The following is a 26,882-nucleotide window of genomic DNA, read 5'->3' on the forward strand; positions in this document are numbered from 1 at the left end:
TTAGTACATTTTTTTTACAAAAATCGCTCTTGAATTAACATGATATGTTAACAATTTGGGTTAAAAGTAGAGTAAAACTAATTTTTTTCTTCAAAAGCTTTAAATTTACATTAAAATCATGTTATTTAACGATAGCTCTAGTATTCAGCAGTAATTACCAGTAATCAAAATGAAAAAATAATGGTATTTATTAAAACTACAACCAAATTTGTAACAAGGGGTACAAATATCGTAAAAAAATAAAAAATAAAAATATTTCCGGAACCTTTGGGTAAAAATGGATAAAATTGTAATATGTTATAGTAAATTATCTGGTTTATCGAATCCTTAACGGTGGACCACTATTTACGCCACACCCTGTATATTTTCTGTTTCAATATATGATTTTAAGAGTTAGTAAATTGACCGACCAATCGAATTTTTACTGCAAGCTTACTAAGATGCAAAATTCTTTAATATTATTTATTAATAAATAATATCTTGCCAAATGTGTATTAATATAGTTAGACATTCTGATGTCTGAACTTTTTAAAATATAAAAAAAAGTATAATTTTTAAGTGAACTTACAAGCGATAAAGTTGTTTGAGAGTACTTATTTACTTAAAATACTTCCAATTTACACACAAAAGGACGTTACAAATGTTGTATACTAATGTTTAGGTTAGAAAAATAAATTTTTTGCCATAAATACTTCTCGAATCTGCCATAAAATAGAAAAATTCAATATAATGTTAAAGCCATATTTATTAAGAAGATTTAATACGTGTCAAAATGTGTAATTTGATGTAATATTTTAAAACTACAAATCTAGGAATCTTAGTGAGAGGTCTCAATGTAAATTTTTACAAATAGATGTGCCACAACAAATATAAACTAAGCACTAAGCTTAATAATCAAAATAAGTATTCCTTTATAATAAAAATATTTCAATCTGTTCAAATAAATAGCATTTAGACATTGACCCGAAGTTAAGCTTGGTAGAAATCTTTGCAAAGAACCTCTCATTGACCTAAGGTAGACTAATATATACAAACATTTTCAATATCTTAATACGTTTGCACAATTTTATAACATCGTCCTCATTTCGGAATAAATTTACCGATTCAAAGAGGCTTTGTAAATTTTTCTTAACATTTTTATATTTATCTGTATAATAAGGCAAGATGTTTTTTATGCCATCTGGGGTTTTTTACTATCGCTTAACGATGAAGATTCCAAGAAGCGATAACTATTATGTATATTTTAATACTACTTTGTTATTTATAACTATTACAAACAAATGGCCAAACAATTTGGCCTATCAAGGATTTAAAAGGATCTGAAAATATTGATAAATATTTTGATATTGTATACCTACATTAAATATTCTTATAAATTAAAAACTATTTAAATTTTATCTTTACTAAAAATCATGACATGCAAGTCTTATAACTTGTTTTTTGTACTGACCGCTTGGATATGTTTAATTTTAAGGCCAACGTACTCTGACTATATATGTACATGTAAGTAACTATTTTAATATTATCCTTACTTAGATATAATTGTCAATTAATATTATTTTGTATTTTCTTTATATTCTAACTTCCTAAGTATGTCGATAAGAATTATACTTCTTAATAAGAATAGAATCCTCCATTATTGTATTGTATATCTGTGTTCGAAGTAAATCGAATATTATACCTAGTCATTAAAACAATTTTAAGAATGTTTTGTTTTATTTTCACCTAAAAAATATTTAAGTTAATAATGCTGTCACGCAACAAGGGAACTTGCCCACTCTCCATAGTGTCTCAGGCTCAATGTGGACATCAAAAAATCATATAAAAATGGAGTGTTCTAAAATCTTAACAGCATTAGATATCTGGAAAAAAAAACTTAAATTGGCGCCATTATTGTAGAAATATTATTTTTTTTACTTTTTTGGCTATTTTATGTATTATTAAATGTGCATGAAAGAAAGATAATTCAAGGCCATTTCCGAGTTTCTCAATAATTTATAATAATAAGATATTGAATATAACAACAGGTGTGTTTCAAATATAGCTTAATAAGTTTGACAAAAAAGTTCTGGTGCGTTTTGAGATAAAAGAGATTTTTTCAACAGTATCATTTAACCATTCTAGATTGGTACAACATTTATACTACGTATTTATTATCTTGTATACCGTGCGTTTCTCTACTATGCAATTGCAATAATATATTTCAATTGCATCTCTGCTAACAAAATTATTATTTATTTTAGTGCTCCCGCACACATACAATGGTAAGTTGGTCGACTAAATCGCAGAGTATACTAATAGGTATAGTGACATAATATGGTAGCCCGCACATCTTCTCCAACTAAATTGTCCAACTAATTAATTGGATACCGATCGCATCAGAATCGAAATTCACTTCCGATCGACGTACAATTAAAAAGTTGTCCAACTGTTCATTAGCACGGTTACCTTATACAAGCTCGCTGACTATCCAACTTAGTTGGTCATTTGGTTGGTCAGTCGCACGGAAAGATGGAAGACGACTACACGCGTGCGCGTGATTTCCCTACGCCCGGATCTTCGTCGACGGGTACGACGTCTGCGTCCCGATCAGTTGTTGCAAACGAAAAAGTAGAACTTATAGATGGACCTTAATTTAAAAAAATAGCATGTTTTAGAAATAAAAAAAGACATGGGTTTCAAAAGCCCGTGGATATATCTCAATTATATTTAAAAAAAAAACCTTTCTTCAACGGCTATAGCGAGTCGGTAAGGTGTGTCATGTTTGATTATTGCTGGCCCAATTAGATATACGAGCTCATCAAAAAACGAAATACTCATTCTGTAGTATGAAAAAAAATTTGCTGGATAACATCTGAGTTTAGAATGCAATGTATGATGCTTCCCATATTCTAATCTATTACTTTAATATAGGGTGCACCCAAAAGTTTCTCTTTTGTTTTCGTCTTCTTTTTATTATTAGAGCAATTAGAGCGTTTTTTTCCGCATTTTCACGCACACGCACCGCGCTAGCAACACTGATTAAATCGAATAGTCTGCGGCTCGCCAACCAACAAAATAAAGTTGATCAACTAAATTGTAAACGTACGCAATTTAGTTGTTCGGTAGTTGGCCAACTTAATTGTATGTGTGCGGGAGCACTTAATCTACAAAACGCATCCTCATTGAGCACCAGCTACAAGCGAACAGTCATGAGCTGTGCTGCCAACCCCAAGAAACGAAAAAACAGCAGATCACCAGTAAAAAAACAGAAGAAAACAGTAGGTAAAGTAAAAAAGACCGATTTCATACTTTCCTCCTATAATTAAAATAATTACCTACTTTTATTAGTTATCAGGACTCACATACATTGTTAAAGTAACATTATTTTCCACTTTCATCCTCATCATTCCCTCATCTTTAGTATTTTCAGACTCACTTTTCTTCTTAAAATCATACATATTGTTGTTAAATTTCTTGCTGTGCCTTTTTTGTGCCTTCAAATGAGCAGCAATCAGTTATTTCGGGTTTAACCGTTTGATACTCATTTGAAGATTTGATGTGTATGACCATAGGGTCGATATTTTGATGCGTAATTAGGTTTTCTTAATATTTTTAACAGGAAACAATCTTTTGACGGTGGTGCTACAAGTAAGCACTAAAGTTTCTTTAGCAATTCACACAATTGACACAAAGGTTTAACATTTGTGGATGCTTAAAATTAAAACTTTAATGTAATTATGTTTTATTATATGCGTAAATTGAATACCTTAAAAGTTTCATAATAGGTATATGGGATTTGAGAGGGAATACGAAACAGAAAAAAAAAACAATATGAATTCATTTACAATATTTTTTTATTCAATATAATAATCTTAATAAATCCAAAATATTTACACAATACAAAAACATACTATATGACATTGATCAACGTCCTCTCGCCAGCTGTACGAATAACTTTATGATTACAAGAACAAAGTCCGTTACAAGTTCTACTCTATTCTATACTGTTTGCTAACGACGTCCACTTCCTGTATCGATGATGCATCGATGTAACATCAATTACATTCAAATTATTATTATAACGTCTTCTGAAGCGGTTATTATAAATAAGCCTATGTAGATTGCACATTTTGTGGTATCATGTCTCAAAATTTCGCATAAAATAATTTAAAATTGAACAGTTTTTAAGCCGAGTCCGTACATAAGTAATCTTGTATAAATCAATGGTAGACATGCACACCATAAAATGATTTCAACTGACCGTTACCGCCAAGTAATTTGTTTTGATGTTAAATTTATTAACTTGTAAGCCTAACGCGACGATCGAACCTTACATTTCGGACAAATCTATAGGGAAAATGCATTTCAAATTACCTAATATTGCTAAATACAGCCCCGTTATTAATATTTATATTCAGTATGAACTGTTCATTATAAGCAAAACGCTCAGATGTTATCACATTTGATCAAATAGAAATTTAAAAATTCAGTAGAGTTCAAGCATGTTTTTTTTTTAATGAAAGATTTCAGTATAGTATAAACTTTTTACATTGCGTAGATATTATACTTTTCGATGAGCTTGTTCAATAACTTTCACTTAGATAGTTTTGATATATTAAATTGCATTTAAGTTATCAGCTTCACGTTTTCGTTCCAAATTACATCTACGAATTGTATAAAGTTTCGAACAAAATAATATTTCACAAAATCGCGATCTATACATCGATAACTCTACCGAAAAAAAAAAAAATAGTCAATACATTTCATTTTATAAGTTACCGTGATAATAAAAATGATTTAAAATTCAACAACAAAATATTTATATATATATTTTTTTTTATTGTGGAGACCTTAATGTAGATAACGACATCCAATGAATTTAAAATAAAAGCGAAAAACGAGTACTAAGTATACAATGACCACGGAGTGAGTGCTAACATTTAGAAAAAATTTACATGATAAGACAAGAAACTGAAATCAGGTATCTTTCATGTTTATATTGATTGAGTCTAGTTACTGTACATTTGACTATTATTTTTTAACAATTATTATTACCTTATTTGGAGGATAGGGTAAGTAGTAATTCAAGATAAATACTAAAATGATTATATGATGTTTAAATGACTTCATCTCTCGTGGTCCAGATAAGTAGCTATATAATTTAATACAAGCGGACGCCGTAGCGTCGCTTCTGGAATGCGTTTTCAACAAAAACGTATCAATTGTTAAACTAATGAACTGACAGTTAAACCCATACTTCCCTTAAAAATATAATTTCACAGATAATATACATATTTTTTTTAAATATAATTAAAGTTAGCGTTTATAAGTAATGTCAACTAATGAGCCGTGTTATCCTACCTTCGTCTATTCGTATGTTGCGATCAAAAACAACGAGCTAAGTTCCACTGCGGGACGGCAAAATAAATTGATTACATAAAATATACCTATTAATATAAAATTGCTTAAAATATAAAACAAAATAATGTAAGCTTTTGAAGCGAGGGTACATTTATACCGTGAGAGAATGATCTACAACTGTTTTACGTAGTATCATTAAATGATTATGGACGCTTAGCAACTAAACCCAATGCTCAATTATTCTAATTTCTAAATAGTCTGTCTACACTACAGATACCAAACAATAAATTATTACATGTAAAAAATGAATTCAGTGATACGGTTACATGAGGTTTCTGTCGAATAATGCTATCGTTATGACATTGGAGTTTTGACTAAATGCAAGTTTAGAATAGCCTGGGTTTACTTGTAAGTATTCCGATTAAACAATAAGTGACGGGCAAAGGTAAACATTATCTGCTTACACGAGTCGCCGACGAATATATTTCATATATTTTGTTGAAAGCTGTTATTTACACATCGACATTCGAATATGAAAACGTAACTAGTACACTAGTACTAGAGACGTACGACAGCCAATCGAACACCTGACAAACGGCAAATTATAATCTTTATAATACAAACGATTTTAGTAATTAGAAATATATTTCATCGTATAGGAGCGTACTATGATTAATATTTTAGAATTTAGGGCGCTAATATCTACACTGCCACCTCGTTATGAAGTATCGTACCAACGTATGACTATGAAATATGGAAACAATAAAATTCTGAAGTGACCTTAAGCTACGGGAAAATAACCTTCGATCTTTCCGTGTGACAGAAATTGTATTTCACAATAATAATTATGTATTTATACTCTGTGCTCGCTACGGTGAGCCCCGGAGACCCGCGGCCCGACACGTAACGAAGTGACGAGTTCGATCGAACGAAACATCGATATAAATTTAAAAATTCCGCCTCCCTCGCCACGTACCCTAAGCTACGTTTAAATTAAAAAGATATCGCTGTGTGGGGATGGGCCCGCGCGGCCGCGGGCGGGTGGCCTGTGAGCGACGTGAGCGAGTGAGTGAGTGAGGGGCGAGCGAGTGAGTGGAGAGCGAGCGGCGAGCGCGCGGCCGGCCGGCGCCGCGCCCGCAGCGCCCGCAGCGCGCCCGCTCCCCGGTGCGGCGAGCTCTGCAACGTTCACGGTTCACTCGATTAAAATTATATTACATTCGAGTTATAATATATATCTTATCTTAATATATATAAATCTCGTGTCACAATGTTTGTCCGCGATGAACTCTTAAACTACTTAACCGATTTTAATCAAATTTGCACACCGTGTGCAGTTTGATCCAACTTGAAAGATAGGGTATATTTTGTTTTGATATATGTAATTATATTTAAGAAAAAAAATAAGGCGATACGAAGTTTGCCAGGTCAACTAGTATATATATATTTTTTTTGTCACTAAGTCTGCAAACAAGCGTACGGCTCACCTGATGGTAAGAGATTACCGTAGCTTATAGACGCCTGCAACACCAGAAGCATCGCAAGCGCGTTACCGACCCAATCCCCAATCCCCCCGGGAGCTCTGGTCACCTTACTCACCAACAGGAACACAATACTGCTTGAAAACAGTATTATTTAGCTGTGATCTTCTGTAAGGTCGAGGTACTACACCAGTCGGGCTGCTCCATATTTTGAGCAGGAAATTCCTGCTGTGCCCTACCTCAGTTAAAATGACTTCACTGATTGACTCACTTTATTCAAGTGACTGCTGATTATATGATTATTTAAGCTGGCGAATGCGTGACGAGAGCGTCCGGGCGAGGCGAAAGGAACAAAAGAAAGAGAGGTGCAATCACACTTTTTTTTCTCTCTTTCTTTCATAGCCAGTTACGTTAGTATATCTAAAACTCAGTGCAGACCCACTGTGCAGGCTTATTGCTGAAGAAGTTTTACTTCAGTCGTGAGGTCTAAAGCACACTCGTTTTTTTTCTTCTACTTATTTACTTTGTGTTATTTATATACTAATTTTTACATTGTCTAACTAAACAATCTAATTTAAGCAACGAAAAATCAAAAATTGGCTTTCCTTTGGTTGTTTTCTATTGATTCAAAAATGTAAAATGTGGATTTTTGTACAATAAATAAATAAATCAAAATACAATATTTTTATATTTTATAATACAGTCCTACAATATGGATATCAAATGAAAATACTCGTCGAGAATAATTTGAAAAATAAAGTGACATCACTCTGAATTCAATAAGGTGGACTTTTAAAGATGGCGGTTTAAGTATTTTATGTCTTGCCTACAATATAGCGCAGTGTGCAGTGTGTAGGTAGCGCAGTGTGTAGGTAGCGCAGTGTGTAGGTAGCGCAGTTTGTAGGTAGCGCAGTGTGTAGGTAGCAGACGGTACCTGCGGGTATCACTTGCAGCAGGAGGAGGAGCGCGGCGCGTCGGCGTCGTTGAGGCGACGCGCACCGCCCGCCGCGCCGCCGGCCGCGCTCTCACTCTTTGGTAACTTGTTCGCTGGAACATTGCACACAGCGCACGTTACTTATAAGCGCAAGATATCTACTCTTGCTATTATTTATTTATTTTATATAACACAGAACTCATGTATGTTAGTATTTAACACTCCTCCATTCCATACGAAATGGCGCAGCAATGATTTACATATATATATATATATATATATATATATATATACAGTCTAACCAACTAGATATCACAGTTAAGATGCTATTGGTGCTGCCTCGTAGTCCCTGCACTTTCGCGCATAGTAGCAACACAGCTAAATAGTTAACCCACGCCGTCGCTAACATCCTTGACCCACACCAGAACCGAAGCAACCCCAGTAGCACCCTAATTGCGTTATTGTATTGAACCCGGAGGGCGCTATAAGATTTTTGTGAATACAGGCCCACAGACTACACAAATAGAACTTTTACAATGGGGTCTAAACAATGTTAGCTTAGCTAGAATATTCACCCTGACTGACAACGGCCTCCGTTCTCTCTCAATATAGGCATCATCTTTGAGGATGGGTATATCCATCCAAAATATTTAACTTGGTACACTCTTGTAAGTCTATTCCCGTGGAGCAGGATTAAAGGTTTTAAATTTGATGCCTTACCCCCGCCTCAAAGACCATCACTACACTTTTTCTTTCATTGTAAATCAGACCATGCCACAACATGCATAAGACTTAATTTTATTCGCCTTATCATATATAGATAGATAGATAGATAGATAGATACTCTTTATTGTACACAACAACAATCAACACAATAACATATCACAAATAAAAATAAAATAAAAATAAAACAGTGTACAAAGGCGGTCTTATCGCTAGAGTAGCGATCTCTTCCAGACAACCTTTGGGCATATAGGACACAGCGTAGTGAAAAAGCGGTAGGGGAAGTGTATACAGAGAAGTGACAATTAGTGTCACCCAGAACAATATCAAACTATCGAGTATAAATACACATACATATACAGCACAATACATACATACATACATACATACAAACATATATATATATATATACACAGACATACATACACATATATATACATACGCATAAAAATACTATACCTACATATAAACGTAATACATATAATATGAATAATAGCATAGAATACAAAATACAAGTGAAGCGATACTCCTACAATATGTTATGCAGAGATAAAAACAATTATGACGTACTAAGTGACAAATAGTGCGCCTTGAGGTATTTTTTAAAGCAAGACAGGGATTGGGCTTGTTTTATAGGAAGAGGTAGAGCGTTCCAAAGTTGAACAGCTTTAACTGAAAAAGAATTGGAGTAAAAAGAAGTAGTGTGAGCTGGGGTTTCGAGCATCAAAGTAGACTCAGATCTAAGGGTGCGTTCGTGTGTATTACAAAGATACTTGAAACGCTCCTTAAGGTACAGAGGTGTATCAGAATGAAAAAGTATACAATATAGTAGCGAGAGTATGTGAGTATTCCTGCGAAAGCGAATCGGAAGCCGATATATGTTTTTGAAATCCACACGAGAGTACCGACGCTCTCCTGTCGGAAAGAGTTCAAAATGTATCCTTAAGATAGTTCTATGAGCATATTCATGGATATTATCCATTTGTCTATCCCTGAACTTTAATCCATTAGAAGTGAGGCGGATTTACTTCTTAATATCTACAGCATGCAAGATATTTCATTACAAGATCGATGCTCCGGATCGAATTGATGGGCTGTGTGGGTTCTTTTTGCCCCAAATGCACCTTCTGCGAGAGTGTAGAAAACGAAAACTGTGTCGTGCTGTCAGGACGGGCAATTCCCGAGTCTTAATCGCACTTGATGCTCTTCTGGAAATATACCTCGAATGTGATCCGCTTGCCGATGAATGGAAAGCTACATTGTTAGTTTTTCAGAAATTCTGTGAGCTCGGAGTGTGAAAGATCTTTAATTAATGTAATTGGTTTTGTACCGTTTTCACTAAAGTAAATTTAAATAAATAAATACATCCATTTACATATGATGCAAATCTTGAGGTTGCTTTTAAAAATAAGCTTGTTTAGCAAAGTAAATTTGACGTTTAATTCGTTCTTGAGTCTGATTTACACGAGCAGTAACGCATTTACTTAGCCGAGTAAACTTACTGTCAATCTTGCCCACACTTGGCAAACCAGTAGACCACTATAATTTGGTATAACTATAATACTGAGCCAGATCTGGCCATGGATGCGTTCTTGGTTCATGTGCGCACGGTAGAGCGGCAGATAGGATCTCGGCATTGGATCATTGGGTGATCCAAAGAAACGTTCTAAAGACAAAAGACAAGCGTCTGGTGAGGGAGCCCGACTACTGACCGCAGGGGTCTCAACGTCTTCAACGCAGGGAAACCCCTACCTTCGACACGATCCGTGGCAGCCGGCGTTTCAGTAGATTCGTCGACGTGACTGCGTCGCCGACTGATTTTCTCGGCATGGTGGAGGGCTGGCGCGTGCTCGAAGGCCTGACCAGCTCCGACCACAACTGCATCTACTTTCAGGTTATGCTCCAGAAATCGGAATCGATCCAAGTCAAGCGAGCAACACGAATTTTGAATACGTAAAAGGCAAACTAGTCTCACTTTAATGGTAAACTGAGCCAGGTTCTACCGACCGACATATGTACATTTCAAGACTCAAACTTTAGACGGTAAAAACATTAAAGTAGCTTGTTCTGGATCGATTCCGAAAATCAGAAGCAGGAAAGGGCTGTCGATGCCGTGGTGGTGATGGCCAAAATAAACTTGCTACTAAACTTTGGCAGCCAAGTAGTCCAGTGTGTTAGCAAGTAAGAACAGGGAGCAGAGACTCACCGATAGCTAGGAATATATCGTTGACGTTCGTGGCGGTCTTGGCACTGGTCTCCATGGACAATAACCCATTTACTTCACAAAATAAATTTATTACCAAACCTGGTCACACATTGGGAGCCATTAGTGTAACACATTAGGAAGTAGTAGCAGGCACTCACCGATAGCTAGGAATATATCATTGACGTTCATGGCGGTCTTGGCGCTGGTCTCCATGAAGAGCAGCCCGTTCTCGTCGGCGTAGGCCTGCGCCTCCTCAAACTCCACCATGCGCTTGGCCGCAAGGTCACTCTTGTTGCCCGCCAGCGCGATCACGATGGACGGAGACGCCTGCCGCTGTAGCTCCTTAACCCAGTTCTTGGCACGACCGAATGTGTCCTGGAAATCGATAAATTTATACATTAGACGATATTGAAACTGTTTCATCCAAACGTCTTAAGCCCTCTAAAACTATTTATATGGACAATCGGATATTATTTCCAATGTATTTAAAATTAACACAAATTTCATACAAATCGTGTCAAAGTTCTACTTTTAAGAACTCGAACTTAGACATTCTTGCAACTGCAGTAAAAATATGTTCATCTATCGTAAATTAAATACAATATAGTTAACACATTTATTTATAAGGGCTTTGCCCTGTGAAATATATATCTGGGTACAGACGTAGTGTAGCAGGTTCATAGATAACACTATCAGTTTGTCTGTCTGAGTACATCGTCTGTCTGACTGTAGCAAAAAAACATCAATGAAACACATTCTAGGAAATGACACGTAATGTACATATAATTGGTGGGTTAATTTGTATGTAAATAAGTATTTAGAGTGGTAGCAAACTTGTTTTTATATTAGCAAACGAACTTAAGACATAAAATTAAGTATGTGGCGACATCTATCGCGCCACAAACAAACTGACATGTCCTACCACGCGATGTTGAAGTTATCTGAGCGATTAAACATATGAACAAGAACCTGACAACAACCTTCCGTCGGGGCAGTAGCCCACCAGACACAACTCCCGTCTGATCGGAGGATCCTCCCTTTACGATGGTGGATGAGAAACTTTACACCATGTTCCTCTAACCCCCCAAATGTAAATTTATAATAATAATTTGTAATGTGTTTGGTTTTTTTTATATACAAATATAAACGTTGCTTCAATCTGATTCACAGATTGTTGACATCGGTTCTGTGCAGACAGAAATCATCAAACGTGAATGTCATAAATACTAATAGCATGTTTTCAGGAGTTCTTTAAGCATTATATGCAAGTAACTATCTTTTATCGTCATCTGAGATTGTTAAAAGGACTAGAGTACCTACTGAGGTAAATTCGATCTAATCTCATTCTTATTACAATTTCCTGGTAAACATAAAACATAAGAGAAAGAATTCAGAGGTCAATCGATACTATATGTATTGTATTTATCCGTCTCCGTGGCTCGACCTTGAACCCGGGAAGACTTGTGTATGTAATACGATTGTCCGCATACGCACTGAATGGGGGCGGCGACCAAAATAATATCGTTATGATACCGTCCTATCTACGTCGCTCACTAGATTTTTTTTTGCTGTTCGATGTTTACCGGCCGGTTTGTTTTATAACACAAAAATTTATAAGCTTATTTATTATTATTGCAATACACTTTCGAATTTACACAGCTTTAATATCATTTATACATTAAGATTTGTTTATGAAAACATAATAACTAAGTAGCAGTTTATTCAGATAGCTTTGACTTTAACCTTTAAGTATGGACGTCATTTTTTCTTAACACTACTGTGGACGTGTAGTCTCACAGGCTCCTATATACACACAAATTTTTTTTGGAGAATTTGATATAAGATCGCTTTAAAACTAATTACATATTAAAGTTATGTAGTTTAGTAATTAAATAACGTATTTATATAATCAAATTTTATTTAAAAAATTATAGAAATATTAAAAATCCAAAATTATGGCTCTTTTCAATCGAAATCTACTTAGGTTACATTTTTAGGTAATAAAAGCAGCGAAACTTATTCCTAAAGCAAAATAAGTCTTTTTTTCTCAAAATATAATGTATAACAAACCAAAAACACAAAAGAACTACTTCATATAACAAATATAAAAAGTTTTGACAACAGTCAAATAACGTAAATTTATTGGCAGTCAGTGCACAAAGGTCTAGAACATTGGCGACACACAGGTTTGTTGCACCCAATACAATCATCCTATGTTTTTTCGTGGAACAGATTTTATATGCTCTTCTGGTTTCTTGACTAGTTTCTTGATCCTAGACATCTTCTGTAACCATATCTTATACTATTAAACGAGCAATTCTTGTATATATATATATAATCTGAATCTCGGAAACGGCTCCAACGATTTTCATGAAATTTAGTATGCAGGAGATTTCGGGGGAGATAAATAAATCTAGCTAGGATTCATTTTTAGAAAATGTCGTTTTATCCCTGTTTTTAGGCAATGAAAAAAATAGCTACAATATCGTTAGAATAAGAAGGTAAATTTCGCATCTGTCAACAAAGTTCTAATAGCCCAGGGGAAATCGGCCGATCGCGCTCGGCAGAAAAGATCATGGTTCGAATCCTCAAGTTTTCCAGATCGATTATCGTTTTTTTTTTCTTTTTTTTCTAAAAAAAATAAAATCGAAAAATATTATTCAAATTTTATCAATATGTAATTCGTATTTAAAGATTTTCAACAAACACGATTTACTAAAAATACCGAGCTAAGCTCGGTCACCCAGGTCCTAAATACCTAAAACTAAAGTCTTGGTCAACCTCAGCTCTCCTGGCAGTCGTGTATTTATAAAACGTCTTTGCACATAAGGCACATGTACTAATTTTTTAAATCTCTTTCCGCAGCTTTTGTTTGGTGCATCTTATGTAAGATGTACGCATTCATGGTACTCAAGTCTAGGACACGATATAGCAATACCATAGGCTATCTCTATACCTATAAGATTCTTCTCCTATATCTTGGTCTTGGTCCTGGTCATCATAACTGTCACTTTCATGATTTTGTATCAGTTTGGACACCAATATAAAAAAAACCTTCAGTACTCTCTTCATTGTCAGACTGATCCGAAGCTAATAACAACTAACTCACTTCACACCACAAAAGTGGATCTCCTGCACAAAATTTTTTCTCACAGGGTCCTGAACAGAACTCGTAGATGGTCGTTTTGATTTAGAACTACCGGCTTTATTGTTTTTTGACATTTTGTACTTCAAAATCTGATACAAACGTAATCGCTCTTGTAAAATATATCATAGGGCAAAAATGGACGTGTAGCCTGACAGGCTCCGGTCAATATTTTGATGGTCATTACTTAGGTGATATTCATTGGAAGACGCAACCCCCTCTCTCGTTGGTAGTTTTACAACTAAAACAAAAGCTACTGAGCCGCTCAACCGCTGGGAGTTAGGGCAAATAGGTGAAACTAGGAAAACGAAAACATCGAGTAGCCTGTGAGACTCCACGTCCATACTTAAAGGGTTAAATATATCTTATATTATTAAACGAGCAATTCTTGTATGTATATATATATCTAATATATAAAATTCTCGTGTCGCGGTGTTTGTAGTTAAACTCCTCCGAAACAGCTTGACCGATTCTCATAAAATTTTGTGTGCACATCGGGTAAGTCTGAGAATCGAACAACATCTATTTTTCATTCCCTAAATGATAAGGGTAGTCCATTTATATTTTTTATCATTGTTGGTAAAAAAACAGTATCCATATTTTATATGTAATTCGTATTTAAATATGATTTCCAAAAAATACAATTTACTAAAAATATCGAGCTAAGCTCGGTCACCCAGGTACTGAAAGATAACATATGCATAATCGCGCGTGCGTTGCGTACACCAAAAGTCATAGATAAAAATATAATATACAAATAATTTGAAAAAGGAAAAAAAAGTGTACTTTAGACCACACGACTTAAGTTAAACTTGATTAGCTCCATCTAAATTATATCTCCTTCTCAACTTTCGTTAGCCTCATCCGATCACAGTTTTCGTAACGCTCTCGTCACATATTCACCAGCTTACTCCCCAAGTCAAGCGTGAGTAAAGAAGTTTTGCTTCAATTAAAATTGAAGAGTTGTAACATCCCTAATATAAGTCAGAAGGAATTTCTTAAAGCTTTCCGTTAAATGTCGTCTTCAATCAAATAAGAACAATAACTTATTTTTAAACAAACGCATTAAAATAGAAAATAACTTTATATAACACTAGCCGACCACTGACCACTTCGTTGGGCGTTAATTATTATTATATTAACCAAATAACATACTTTAAAGAACAAATTTTATAGCACTTAAATAAATAATATGTTGCTCCAACGCCATCTATCAAAAATCGAGAAAACGTCGTCGATAGATAAGATAAGACTAAATTAATAGCGTCGAAAGACTAATAAATTGTTTTCTAATAACGATAGATGGCGCTAGTTTATTTACCATTTTGATATTATATTTTAATCTTTTTCTTATTTACTGAATTTTTTTGTTCAATTACAATAAAATATAGCCTATGTCACTCCAGCAGGCCTAGCATGCACGCCACGACAAAATTTTGTCGACCCCTTTTCTCGTATTATCTCTCTATGTCTACAGTAGCTAACATGCGTGCACGCGATACTCTTCTCGTTACGTCAAGAAGAGATAATCATTAAATTTTAGTGATCTGTGATATTTATCTCTACGGAAGCTAACATGACATCGTAATTTTGTCGAATTTTGTCGTTTTAGGAAGAGAAACTTCTCGTCTTCAATATTATCGACGAGAAAGACGATAAATAAAAAATCAATAAAACCGGGTGCCTATTTTTTTATACCATGGCGTTTCCCTATTATAATTATATAATTTCGGTATACGAAGAGCGGGAAATGCGAAAAGTCGAGTGAAGTGTGCCATATAATGACACAAAAAACGTATTTGCGCCCTGTTGCTTCTTATTCTAAATAATAATAATAATAATAATACTTTATTTTAGACCAAAGTATAAGTCCATATTGGGTTAGTACAACAAGACAAGACAACATTCAGAATAAAAAACAAAACAAAATTAAATTTAAAAAATCAATAACTAAAAATAAAATTAAATAGAATAAAAGTAAAATTAATAATCAAAAAAAAAAAAAAAATCAAAAATTCAAAAAATTTTAAAAATTAAAAAAAAAAAAAAAACAAACAAACAATGCGTGATAGAATTACAATTATCTAATGTGCGACAAGATATAAAGCACAACACGAGCATATTGTTTTACATATATAATTAAATTCATTTACTTACGCCGTTTTATTTTCCATATTAGAGTTTTTTAAATTAGATATACACTTTTTATCTTAGCCAAAAGGCCGAGAACATTTTTAAATAAAACATGTGTCACTCGTTTGAAATTGGTCAATAACCTTGTAAATTCAACTTTACGACATAAGAAATAAGAATGATATTCAGTTGTGATTATGGTTGATAATGTTTCTCTACTCGACAAGGCGAAGTCTTCGGAAGAGAATTTTGTCTCTCGTAGTGCGCATGTTAGGGTAATCGAGAAAATACTCGATGTAGACATTATCTTTCTCTCTCGTCAAGAGATATCTCGTTGTATGCATGCTAGGCCGGCTGAATAGTGTAGCTTTCTCTTAGTGAAAGAATTTTCATGATCGGATCAGTATTTGCGAAGATTACCCCCTACATACAAACAAAGTTATAAGCTTTACCTCTTTATAATATTAGTATAGAAGTATAGATAATTTATATTTAAATTACACAATTGCAAGGGATTACGCTGCGTGTGTCCGCTTAGGTCTAAGTCACCTTATACAGCGTTCCTAATACCTGTTGGTATTCAATGCGTAACAAGATGCGTGGGCTGACGGCGCGGACTTGACTTAGTAATAACGCCTGAATACACCTTGAACGACTTAAATTTTATGAAGCAAAGCTTCTTTACGCACACGACTCGGGGAGTAAACTGGTGAATGCGTGACGAGAGCGTTATGCAAAGTGTGATCGGGCTAGGCGAACGGTAGTTGAGAGGGAAATATAAGTTAAATGGAGCTAATCAAGTTTTAATGGAGTGGTCTAAAGCAAACACGTTTTTTTTACACACATAAGTCGTACAGTGACCGCAGTCGACTTTTATACAAATAAATAAAGAATTTAAAAAAACGTATAAATTAATCAGTCCGTTATAATCAAAGTATGTCAGATTTAATCTTAGCTAAGCCATCCAGTCTCGTTTTCTTTATTTTTCGTTGTAATTATATTTTACTCGTACACATCACATATAATGCGTTAATTATTTAAATTAAATATTTGATTGTGAAGTGGATTTCCTTCAAATAAAAACGAAAGCCTTGATATATGAATCGGTAGAAACAAGGATATTATTTTAAGAATACGTTAAACCATTTATACATTTTTAGATCTGAATTTAGGAAATAATAGCTAACATCATAATATTATTTATCTATGTACAATAACATAATACATATGAAACAAAAGTTTCCACAGACATAACATCTTCAAACCATACCACAGATTTTAAGACTGACAGCACAACAATAAAAATAAACAATAAAAAAAACGAAAAACTCCATATAACAAAAAACCTTTTTTCTCAACCCAAACAGTCGTAAAAGAATCCTAAATAATAAACACACATAAGTAGCAAATGTAGAAAATGCTAACGAGATAAAAGAGACGATAATAGAACATTAAAACAATTAGCATTATCTGATAATGGCGGCACGTGAGGGGCGTACAGGCGATACTGGGGCATTCCTTCCATTTACACTTGATAATTCATTACTAATGAAATAAAATAAATCGCCTCAAATGCTATGACCCCCACTAGGATTTGCTATTAAGTCGGGGTCTGAAAACTCATATAATATACAAGAAAAACATCTAGTAAAAACTACACACATTCAGTTGAATTGAGAACCTCTTTTTCTTGAAGTCGGGTATTAACTCACTATTATTATTGCATAAATGTAATAAGACTAAAAAAAATGTCAAACAGGATATGACAGAGACCCGCATGTTACATTCATTCACTCATTCAATTCCTACATTAGTCCACACTCGCTTTATCTTGTTCAAATTTTCAACCGTTAATAAAACAATTTTTATCACCCACTGAAGTTCGAATGTGTTTTATGGACTCGTAGTGGAAGACACTCGATGTAAAAATAGTTTTTTCGAATATTAATTTATATAAAATAGTTTTGCCAACCCGAGTTTAGGAATTGACTTTAACTTTTTTCACAGATTTATTTAAAGAGCACAGATGATTAAGAATTTTACATAGAATATAGAGTACACGAAGGAGATTGACCGTCACGGTCGAGATTACAACCTTCGATAGATTAAAAGGTATTATAAAAATATTTTTGCTTTTTAGGGGTTTAAAAATTTTAAACACGCTGAAAATAGAAAAAGCATATTGTACAAGTGTTAGTAAATTCATACACACCTATCATTATTATCATAACTACTTATCACTAAAGATATACATAAATAGAGCGATATGGTAATGCGAACAACAAATAATTGAAAAACTCTCAAACCTCTTTTTGTGAAAGGTTACATTATTTCATTTTGTCTTTATTTTGTTTATATATTCAACACACATGGTCGTTCCGTGTTCTAAAGGAATCTTAATGTCTGTGCGTTTGTAATAGTCGACTGGTACATATCTTTATACGTCTTTCATTAATAACTAAATAACACAAACAAATTCAAAGAGGGCACACAACAAACTCCCCTGAAGGGAAAACCAAGGTCACCAACTGCGCCAACGGACCAGTCAAGTTCAAGTTAATCATTCTATAGTATGATTCACTCACTTTAGCCTATCGCAGACTACTGCTGGACATAGGCCTCCACAAGTTCGCGCCAAAAATAGCGTGAACTCATGTGTGCCCATAGTCACAACGATGGGCAGGCGGGTTGTTGACCACAGGGCTGGCTTTTTCGCACTGAAGACGCTGCTGCCCGTCTTTGGCCTGTGTATTTCAAAGCCAGCAGTTGGATGGTTATCCCGCCATCGGTCGGCTTTATAAGTTCCAAGGTGGTAGTGGAACTGTGTTATCCCTTAGTCGCCTCATACGACACTCACGGGCAGAGGGGGTGGCTATATTCTTTATTGCTGTAGCCACACAGCTTCCGTAGCCGCACAGCTTATTTATTTAGTATTATTATTATTATTTATATAGCTGGATGAGGATTGCGGGAAACCGGGGGTATTTGGCACGAGCTTGGAGGCTTACGTCCAGCAGTGGACTGCGATAGGCTGAAGTGTGTGAGTGTATTCTATAGTATTATTTCCATCGAAGCATCAAAACATTATTTAATTCTTAGTGTTCTTATTACAGCAACAATATACATTATACATATTAATATTTTCATTACGATTATAGCGCGCATGTAATGATGAATCACATACAATGATAGCGGAATCACTTCATAAATTTTACAAACCTCAGTATCAAAACTCACAATTCCGTTGACATATTGTTTAATCCCATTCCCAGAAATATAGGGAATCCCCAAAAAAAAAAGACAAATTCGTTTTGTATTTTCCATCCTAATGTGTATAATATATAATTTGGACAACCAAACAATATAGGTTTCAAGTAGTGTTCTTTGGTAAGATAGCCAGAGCCCCAGATGAGGGTCAGAAAGTACAGTCGTCACAGGCTTGTCATAGGTTATGACAATCGCTTACCACCAAACAGCTTACATACGGACAAACGGATAACACGTATATTGTTTACTTTTTATCAACTCTAGTGGTATATAAAAAAATCTATTGTGGTTTCAACTGAGACGGTTGTTGTTTCTACGGAATTGTGTTCACTGACTAACAAAACCATTAGATTGAGTCCACATCAGTTCAGCCGAAACTGATCCTTGAAACAAGAGGTCGAGGACGGCTACTTAGTGACGTGAAAATAGTAAATTAATTAAACTTATTTTTTATAAAATTGAAGTATAACTTCTTTACGCATGATTTACTTGAGGAGGAAGCTGGTGAATGCGTGACGAAAGCGTTATGGAAAGTGTGATCGGGCGGGGCGAACGGAAGTTGAGAGGGAGATATTAGTTAGATGGAGATAAAGAAGTTTTACTTCAGTCGTGTGGTCTAAAACACAATCGTTTTTTGTTTGTTTGTATCGTTATGTTTTTTGTAAGTATTCGTATTTATTGTCAGATAGAAAACCGGTTCTGATGATTGGAAAATTTATCAAGGCAGAACGTATGTAATGTTCGCGTGATAATCTTTCGGATATCCTATTTTTTGTTAGAAAAAAAAAATCCAATTCCTACTGCATAAACTTTTATCAAGACCCCTTCAGCTGTTTTGTTGTGAATAGAGTAAAAATTACCCATACAAACTTTAGATATTTAAAATTGTATAAAATTTAGATCATATTTATCGTTATATGTGCGTAGAGAAAACTATAACTTATTTTATATGTACTGTTTGACTAACTGTGGCTTTTATGAATTAAATACCTGGTCGAAAATTATTTATTTGAATATAGAATATTTTAAATATAACAAGGGTTCGTTTCCTAACAATATTCGTCTGATGTATATGTATCATTCAGAATAGTCTTTTTCATCCTATATATATTCCTGCCCTGAATGATTCCTAAATTTAGCTCCTCCCGTTCATGTCCCGTTCCTTTAAATACATGTAAAAATTTCTCCCGTTTGATAATGGCAAATGTACTATGTACGAGAATTGCAAATTGAAAAAATAAATAAAAAAAAAATAGTCTTTTTCTCGTATAACTTTCAAATTCAATAAACATTTATTTATTTATTTATAAGATCACCAACATACTGTACACTGTTGCTACATAAAATATAATAATCAACAGTAATATAACTAAGTCCCAGCACAATTACAGGTGACGACAACATGCAATCTTTACAGTAACCTAACATCTTTATAGTAACCTAATTTGCTAACCTCCTCATCATCAACATGTCCATTTATAAATGTCAATAGCCAAATGAAACATTCTATTATTTCATCTACTGTTCAGTGTTACGTGTCCACTAACTGCAGTGAACACGCTGCCTTGTTATTGATCATACACTCTGTGTGACCTACACAGTGAACCTATACAACTTAGAGTAGCAAAAGTTATTAGAAAATAGACTTTTTAAGGCCTAAAGTTTATCTATCATATAAGTTAATGGTAGGCTTTATCAGCAGAAGGAAGCAATTTTTAAATTTATAGCTAGCAGAGACAAATCTGATAAATGGAGTTGGATGATGAATAAAAAGAAAAAAATATCATATGCTTTATCTGTTAGATAGCGTTAATCACACTAGCTTTGTCAGCTTAGACTGATAGCTTTATCAGCGAACAGTGAAATATAAGTTTATCTATCGTTATATTTATAAAAAATATATATACATATAATTCTAAACATCTATTGATTCTGAACATATATCTGAAATTCGATTGTCTTGACATTTGAGATCGTCATTAGTGTCATAAATAATGACGAAACACGCGTTTTGAACAGAAAAAGAAAACTAGCCGCTTTCACCTTAATTTAAAACCTTCAAAACGAATCTACAATGACGACTAATATTTTTCTTGTCATCAGTCATTTTCATTTTTTTTTTAATTATTTTTTTTAAGTATTTAAATTATTTGAATTCTGAATTTTTTGATTAATGTCAAACAATTGTCCATGAACAGATTAAACAGCCACGGTGACGCTACACATCCCTGTCTAACACCTTTTTCGATCCCTATAAATCCCTATAAAGAGATTGCAATGCTCGTATGAGGACACTGCTCACACCATTCACGGACAATGCTGACCACAATTCATTTCTCATCACTCTATCATAGGCCTTTTCTAAATCTACGAACGCGCAAATAGACTTTTTTGTTTTTGGCCAAACACTTTTCGGCTATGCACCGCAAAGAAAAGACCCGATCCACACATCCCATTCCCTTTCTAAATCCCGCTTGTACATCCCATACTTTATCGTCTGTTTCATTCACAACCCTCTCAATCGACACTTTTGCATACAATTTACCGACGTAATTCCTGCAGTCCTGCCGTGACCCTTTTCCCTTGTACAATGGGACGATTACGGCTTTGCACCAGTCTCCCGGTACTTGTCCATTTCGCCAGCACAAATTGAAAAGGCGGTACAGCTGGCTAGCCACTATGCCATGTTCAGCCTTCAGCATTTCAACGGTAATGCTGTCATACCCTGCAGCCTTACCTAATCTCATACTTTTCAACGCTTTCACTATTTCATCCATGCTTATCTCACTTTCATCACAATTTTACTCTCTTCCATGGCAGGTGCCGTATGTTGTACCTGCACTTCCTCTCTTTCGAACAAACTTTCAAAATACACAAAAAAAGTAAAACACAAATACGAAAAATAATTGGTTTGGCTTCTAAATAGTTAAATCATTTTCTTAAAATCTGCTATATACAAACATCAGTCACTTTATATTTCTAAATCGAATTAATTTTCTAAAATAGTACTTTTATTTGTAATAAGCATTTTTTAGGAACAAAATAATTAAAATCCGGACATGACTTTCGAAAAATTCTCACCTATATTATGAAGAATAGATTGTACGTATGTATAGCAAAAATGGCGGCCAGTCATATGATCCGAGCGTTTCGATACAAACGTAACGACGAATGACGTGCGTCAATATTTCAAGTCGTTTTTTGTTTAGTTCATCCTATATATCGGATAATGTTTATTACATTACATATGCTTACTAACCAACTTCTGAAAAGGTGTAGGTATGTTTTGTTACTGCAAAACTCCGATAGCGATTTCTTTTTTATTCGAAAGTGGTACCAGTTTCGAATAAACTAATGAATAGTTTTAAGGGTTAAAAAATTGAACTTTTTTTTCTAAATGTTTTTTTTTTCTATAAATATTTTTAAGTTTAATTGTAATTTAGTCGATTTAAAAAAATTCAATTTCAGGTCAAAAAAAATCTTTGTTAGCTGGTTTTTTTTTCTGTTGCATACAAGCAACATACAAGACATTATCCAGTTCACAATGAAGCTTTAAAACTACATAAGTATAAGGCGAAGTAGTCTCAGTATTGAACTATTAATAGTAAAGATATGTGAAGAATTTTATAATAACACCGGCATATACACACTCCTATATACGTTTATGTTATTAAGTAAAAGATATATATATTCTTTATTGCACTTTAAAAAAATCACAATTACAAGTCATATTTTACAAAAAATGTTGGCAAGGGCGAACTTATCTCTGTAAGAGATCTCTACCAGTCTACCCATGGTGGTGAGAGAAGATGTTATCGCGGGACTCATAAGTGCATTTGTGATAAGGTGAAAAAAAAACTGAACAAAAAGTTAAAAATAATAATAAAATGCCATATACTTATTTTGCTATATATACATTCAAAATTAGTGATATAAAAAAAAATACATATATACTTAAATACATACATAGTTACATGCACATATACATGCATACATACCCACATACATACCTACATATACACACACATAAATACATACATAAATAAATACATACATACATACATACATACATACATACATACATACACATATACATATACATACATAAATACATACATACACACATACATACACATATACATACATACACATACACACATACATACATACATACATACATACATACATACATATATTGAGAGTACAACAATTATGAGAGGTTCATAGCTTCGGAGAGAAGATGTTTCCTTAGCCTGTCCTTGAAAGCATAAATTGAAGTGCTGTCTTGGATCACTCTCGGTAAATGATTCCAAAGTTTTGCAGCGCGTATTGTGAATGAATTGAGGAGGAAGTTGGTGTTATGTCTGGGGACTTCGAGCATCGATGTGACGCAAGACCTTCTAGATCGTGTTGGGGTAGGAGAAAGAAGGAAACGGGACCGAAGGTAGGAGGGAGCATTTTGGTCATGGAGTATGTTATAGAGAAAAGAAAGGATATGCATATCACGGCGAAGTTGGATTGGGAGCCACTTAAGTTGAGTGCGAAATTGGGTGATGTGATCGTTTTTACGTAAACCAAAGATGAAGCGTATCGCAAGATTTTGTAGACGCTCTAATTTATTAAGTAGCTCCTTTGTCACATCTAAATAGCACACATCTGCATAATCGAGGATAGGTAAAAGAAGGGATTGCGCAAGCAGAATTTTGGTTTGAAAGGGAAGAAAGTGTTGGAGACGCTTAAGAGAGTGGAAGGTGTGGTGCATCCTTCGGCTGACTTCGTTGACATGAGCTATCCACGATAAGTTTTTGTCCAAAATCAAGCCTAGGTTTCTAACTTTGTCGCAGTATGGTATCGGTGTGCCACAGTACAAGACTGGAGGTACTGTTTCCCAGGCAATACGGTTTCTCAAACGGCTGCTACCGATAATTATTGCTTGAGATTTTACTGGATTTATAAGAAGTCCAAACGAATTGGCCCATTGGTAGATTGCAGCTAGGTCCTTGTTAAGGAGATTGATAGTCTCATGCAACTCAGCCAGTCCAAAGTGACGGTAAATTTGTAAATCGTCTGCATACAGGTGGAAGGGAGAAGAAATAGCACTGGAGATGTTGTTAATAAATATAGAAAAAAGTAACGGGGAGAGTACGCCGCCTTGTGGGACACCAGCAGTAAGGGTCAACCAATTCGATGAGTTAAAATCAGTTCTTACAGACTGCTGACGTCCCGAAAGATATGAGTGAAACCAGTCAATGCAAGTGGGGGAGATGTTAACTGCACGAAGAGTGCCAAGAAGTATGTCATAGTCTACAGAGTTGAAAGCGCTACTGAAGTCTAACAAAATTATTGCAGTGAGCTTGGTGCTATCCATAGCCCACCGAATATCCTCCGTCACATTCAAAAGCGCCCCAACAGTGCTGTGGGAAGGACGGAAACCGGATTGATAGGGGCATAGTAGAGAGTTGGAAATAAGGTAAGAATAGAGTTGTTGGTGAACTATAGATTCCAGGACTTTGGATAAAATGGGAAGGATAGATATAGGACGATATTGAGCAGGACTGGAGGGATTTGAGATTTTAGGTAGTGGAATGACAACTGCCTTCTTCCATAGCGAAGGAAAAACATTGCATGACAGTCAGATTCCACTTCATTTCTTCTAAACAATACAAATATATAAAGATCTCGTTACACGATATTTAACCGGGCTAATCTACGAAACTACTGAACCGACATTGTACTATTTCATACTATAACTGATCTCTATGCAAAAATTTAAATCCGTTGTGTTCTATCGTGATTGAGTAGCAAAAATCCATTCATTTTCCAAAATGAATTTCACCGTATTTATGAGATATTTCTATTCGCAAATATGAACTTAAAACTTGTAATTTATTGATTGAGGTGAATCAGGTCCTAATCCCTTTTCTACCCCCTGGTATTTGTCTAATCATAACTTATTTACACGATAAACTTTATCCAAAACTGGTGAAACAGGCCCTTAGTGTAATCTATAATATAAAAATGAGTCGTTGAATGTGTTGCTAAGCGCAAAACTCGAGAACGGTTGGACCGATTTCGCTAATTCTTTTTTTAAAATATTCCTTGAAGTACGAGGATGGTTCTTACGCAGAGAAAAATTCAAAAAAAAATAATAATAAAATTAAAGAATCGACTGTTAGGCGATACGAAGTTCGCCGGGTCAGTTAGTATTCAATAGTAATAAATATTAGCAGCCACGAAGAAAAACACTTAACGGATTAAATTCATAATTATAACATTGTTACTACAATATATGACATACGTTACTTTATCAATACATATCATAAAAATTTAACGGATCGCTGTATATACATGGAAGATATGTGAGAATAAATATTATTAGGGCCTTTATCAAAGAAATAGCACCCAAAACAATGATTTTTAGAATTTTTGTTTGTCTGTGCGTTTGTGCACGCTAATCTCAAAAACGGCTAATCCGATATAGATATGATTTTCACTAATATATTATGGTAAGCTTCACTTAACATTTAGTGATTTACCATATATGATGATCAGTCTGAACTCAAAAAACTTGTGTATTTAACCTTATGCATAAGTGAATTTTTGTAATTGTTACCATTTGTTTAAAATGTTTATTTTTAGATAAAGCTATTATTATTATTATTATTGTTTCATGTCAATTGGTTCATGAATAAATAAGTTATGCCAATTTCCAAAATCACGTTGAGCATGTAAATACCCAAAACGCGGACTAGTCACAGGCACAGCTAGTATTCGAATAAATGACTGGTATTGACTCCTAGTAGAAATTTTAAAGTGTGGTTACTTATAGTAAGTAGACTATCCGTCAGCTCACGGTGGATTTATAAAGCTCATACTCTTTTCCTATAAGAGCAGAGGAGAGGAGAGGGAGAAGAAGCCTATACCCAGCTGTACAATAAAATAAAAAGCATATAACAAATTTTGGGTTTTAATTAACTGTGTTGAAGGTAAATATAAAATAATTGGTGTAATTCGATTACAAGTCGGTCCCATCACGCGCGCTCTCAATGTCAACGACATACTAACAAAGAAATATATTTGAAAAAGCAAGGTCGAGGACGTACAACACGAATTTTACTTATATTACATATATACGAAAGTTTCGGTTGGAAGTTTGTTACTCAAATATGACAAAAGCACTAAATAATGTTTGGTATGTAGAAAGTGATCTGTTCTAGGGATAATTCCCACCTTTGCCATCGACTATACGTGTGATTTTCTGTATATTCTTATTTTTGTGTAATAAAGTATATAAGTTGAGACCAAAGATGCTTCTGCTTGTAATATCCCACTACTGGGCATAGGCCTCTTTCCCCATGTAGGAGAAAGATCGGAGCTTGATCCACCACGCTGCTCCAATGCTGGTTGGCAGATATATTCCCTACTATGAGTAACGATCGCTATCAGGTGAACATGATAACAGCCGAGACTGACGGCTTAACGTGCTCTCCGAGGCACGATGGGGAAACCCACAAGGACTGCACAAACACACAGACAACGGCAAACATCTGTATGGCCAATACAAATGTTTGTCATGTGCGGGGATCGAACGCGCAACCAACAGCGCAACAGCCAGAAACCAGAGCTGTGATCGTTGTGCCAACGCGTCGTGAA

At 34.6% G+C, this 26,882-nt stretch overlaps 1 protein-coding gene across 1 annotated transcript in view; it reads right to left on the reverse strand.

Moving 5' to 3' along the window:
* LOC123669289 (ras-related protein Rab-5B) overlaps nucleotides 1-26,882 on the reverse strand; it is a 41,510-nt gene that overhangs the window by 2,466 nt on the left and 12,162 nt on the right. The window contains exons 3-4 of the mRNA XM_045602899.1: nucleotides 10,843-11,059; nucleotides 7,756-7,868 (exon numbers count right to left, since the gene is read on the reverse strand). Of these exons, the coding sequence (XP_045458855.1) occupies nucleotides 7,765-7,868; nucleotides 10,843-11,059 (321 nt within the window). The 3' untranslated portion in view covers nucleotides 7,756-7,764. The remainder of the gene's footprint in view (nucleotides 1-7,755; nucleotides 7,869-10,842; nucleotides 11,060-26,882) is intronic.

Source organism: Melitaea cinxia, chromosome 3 (genome assembly GCF_905220565.1).
Source record: "Melitaea cinxia chromosome 3, ilMelCinx1.1, whole genome shotgun sequence".
Classification (NCBI taxonomy): Eukaryota; Metazoa; Arthropoda; class Insecta; order Lepidoptera; family Nymphalidae; genus Melitaea; species Melitaea cinxia.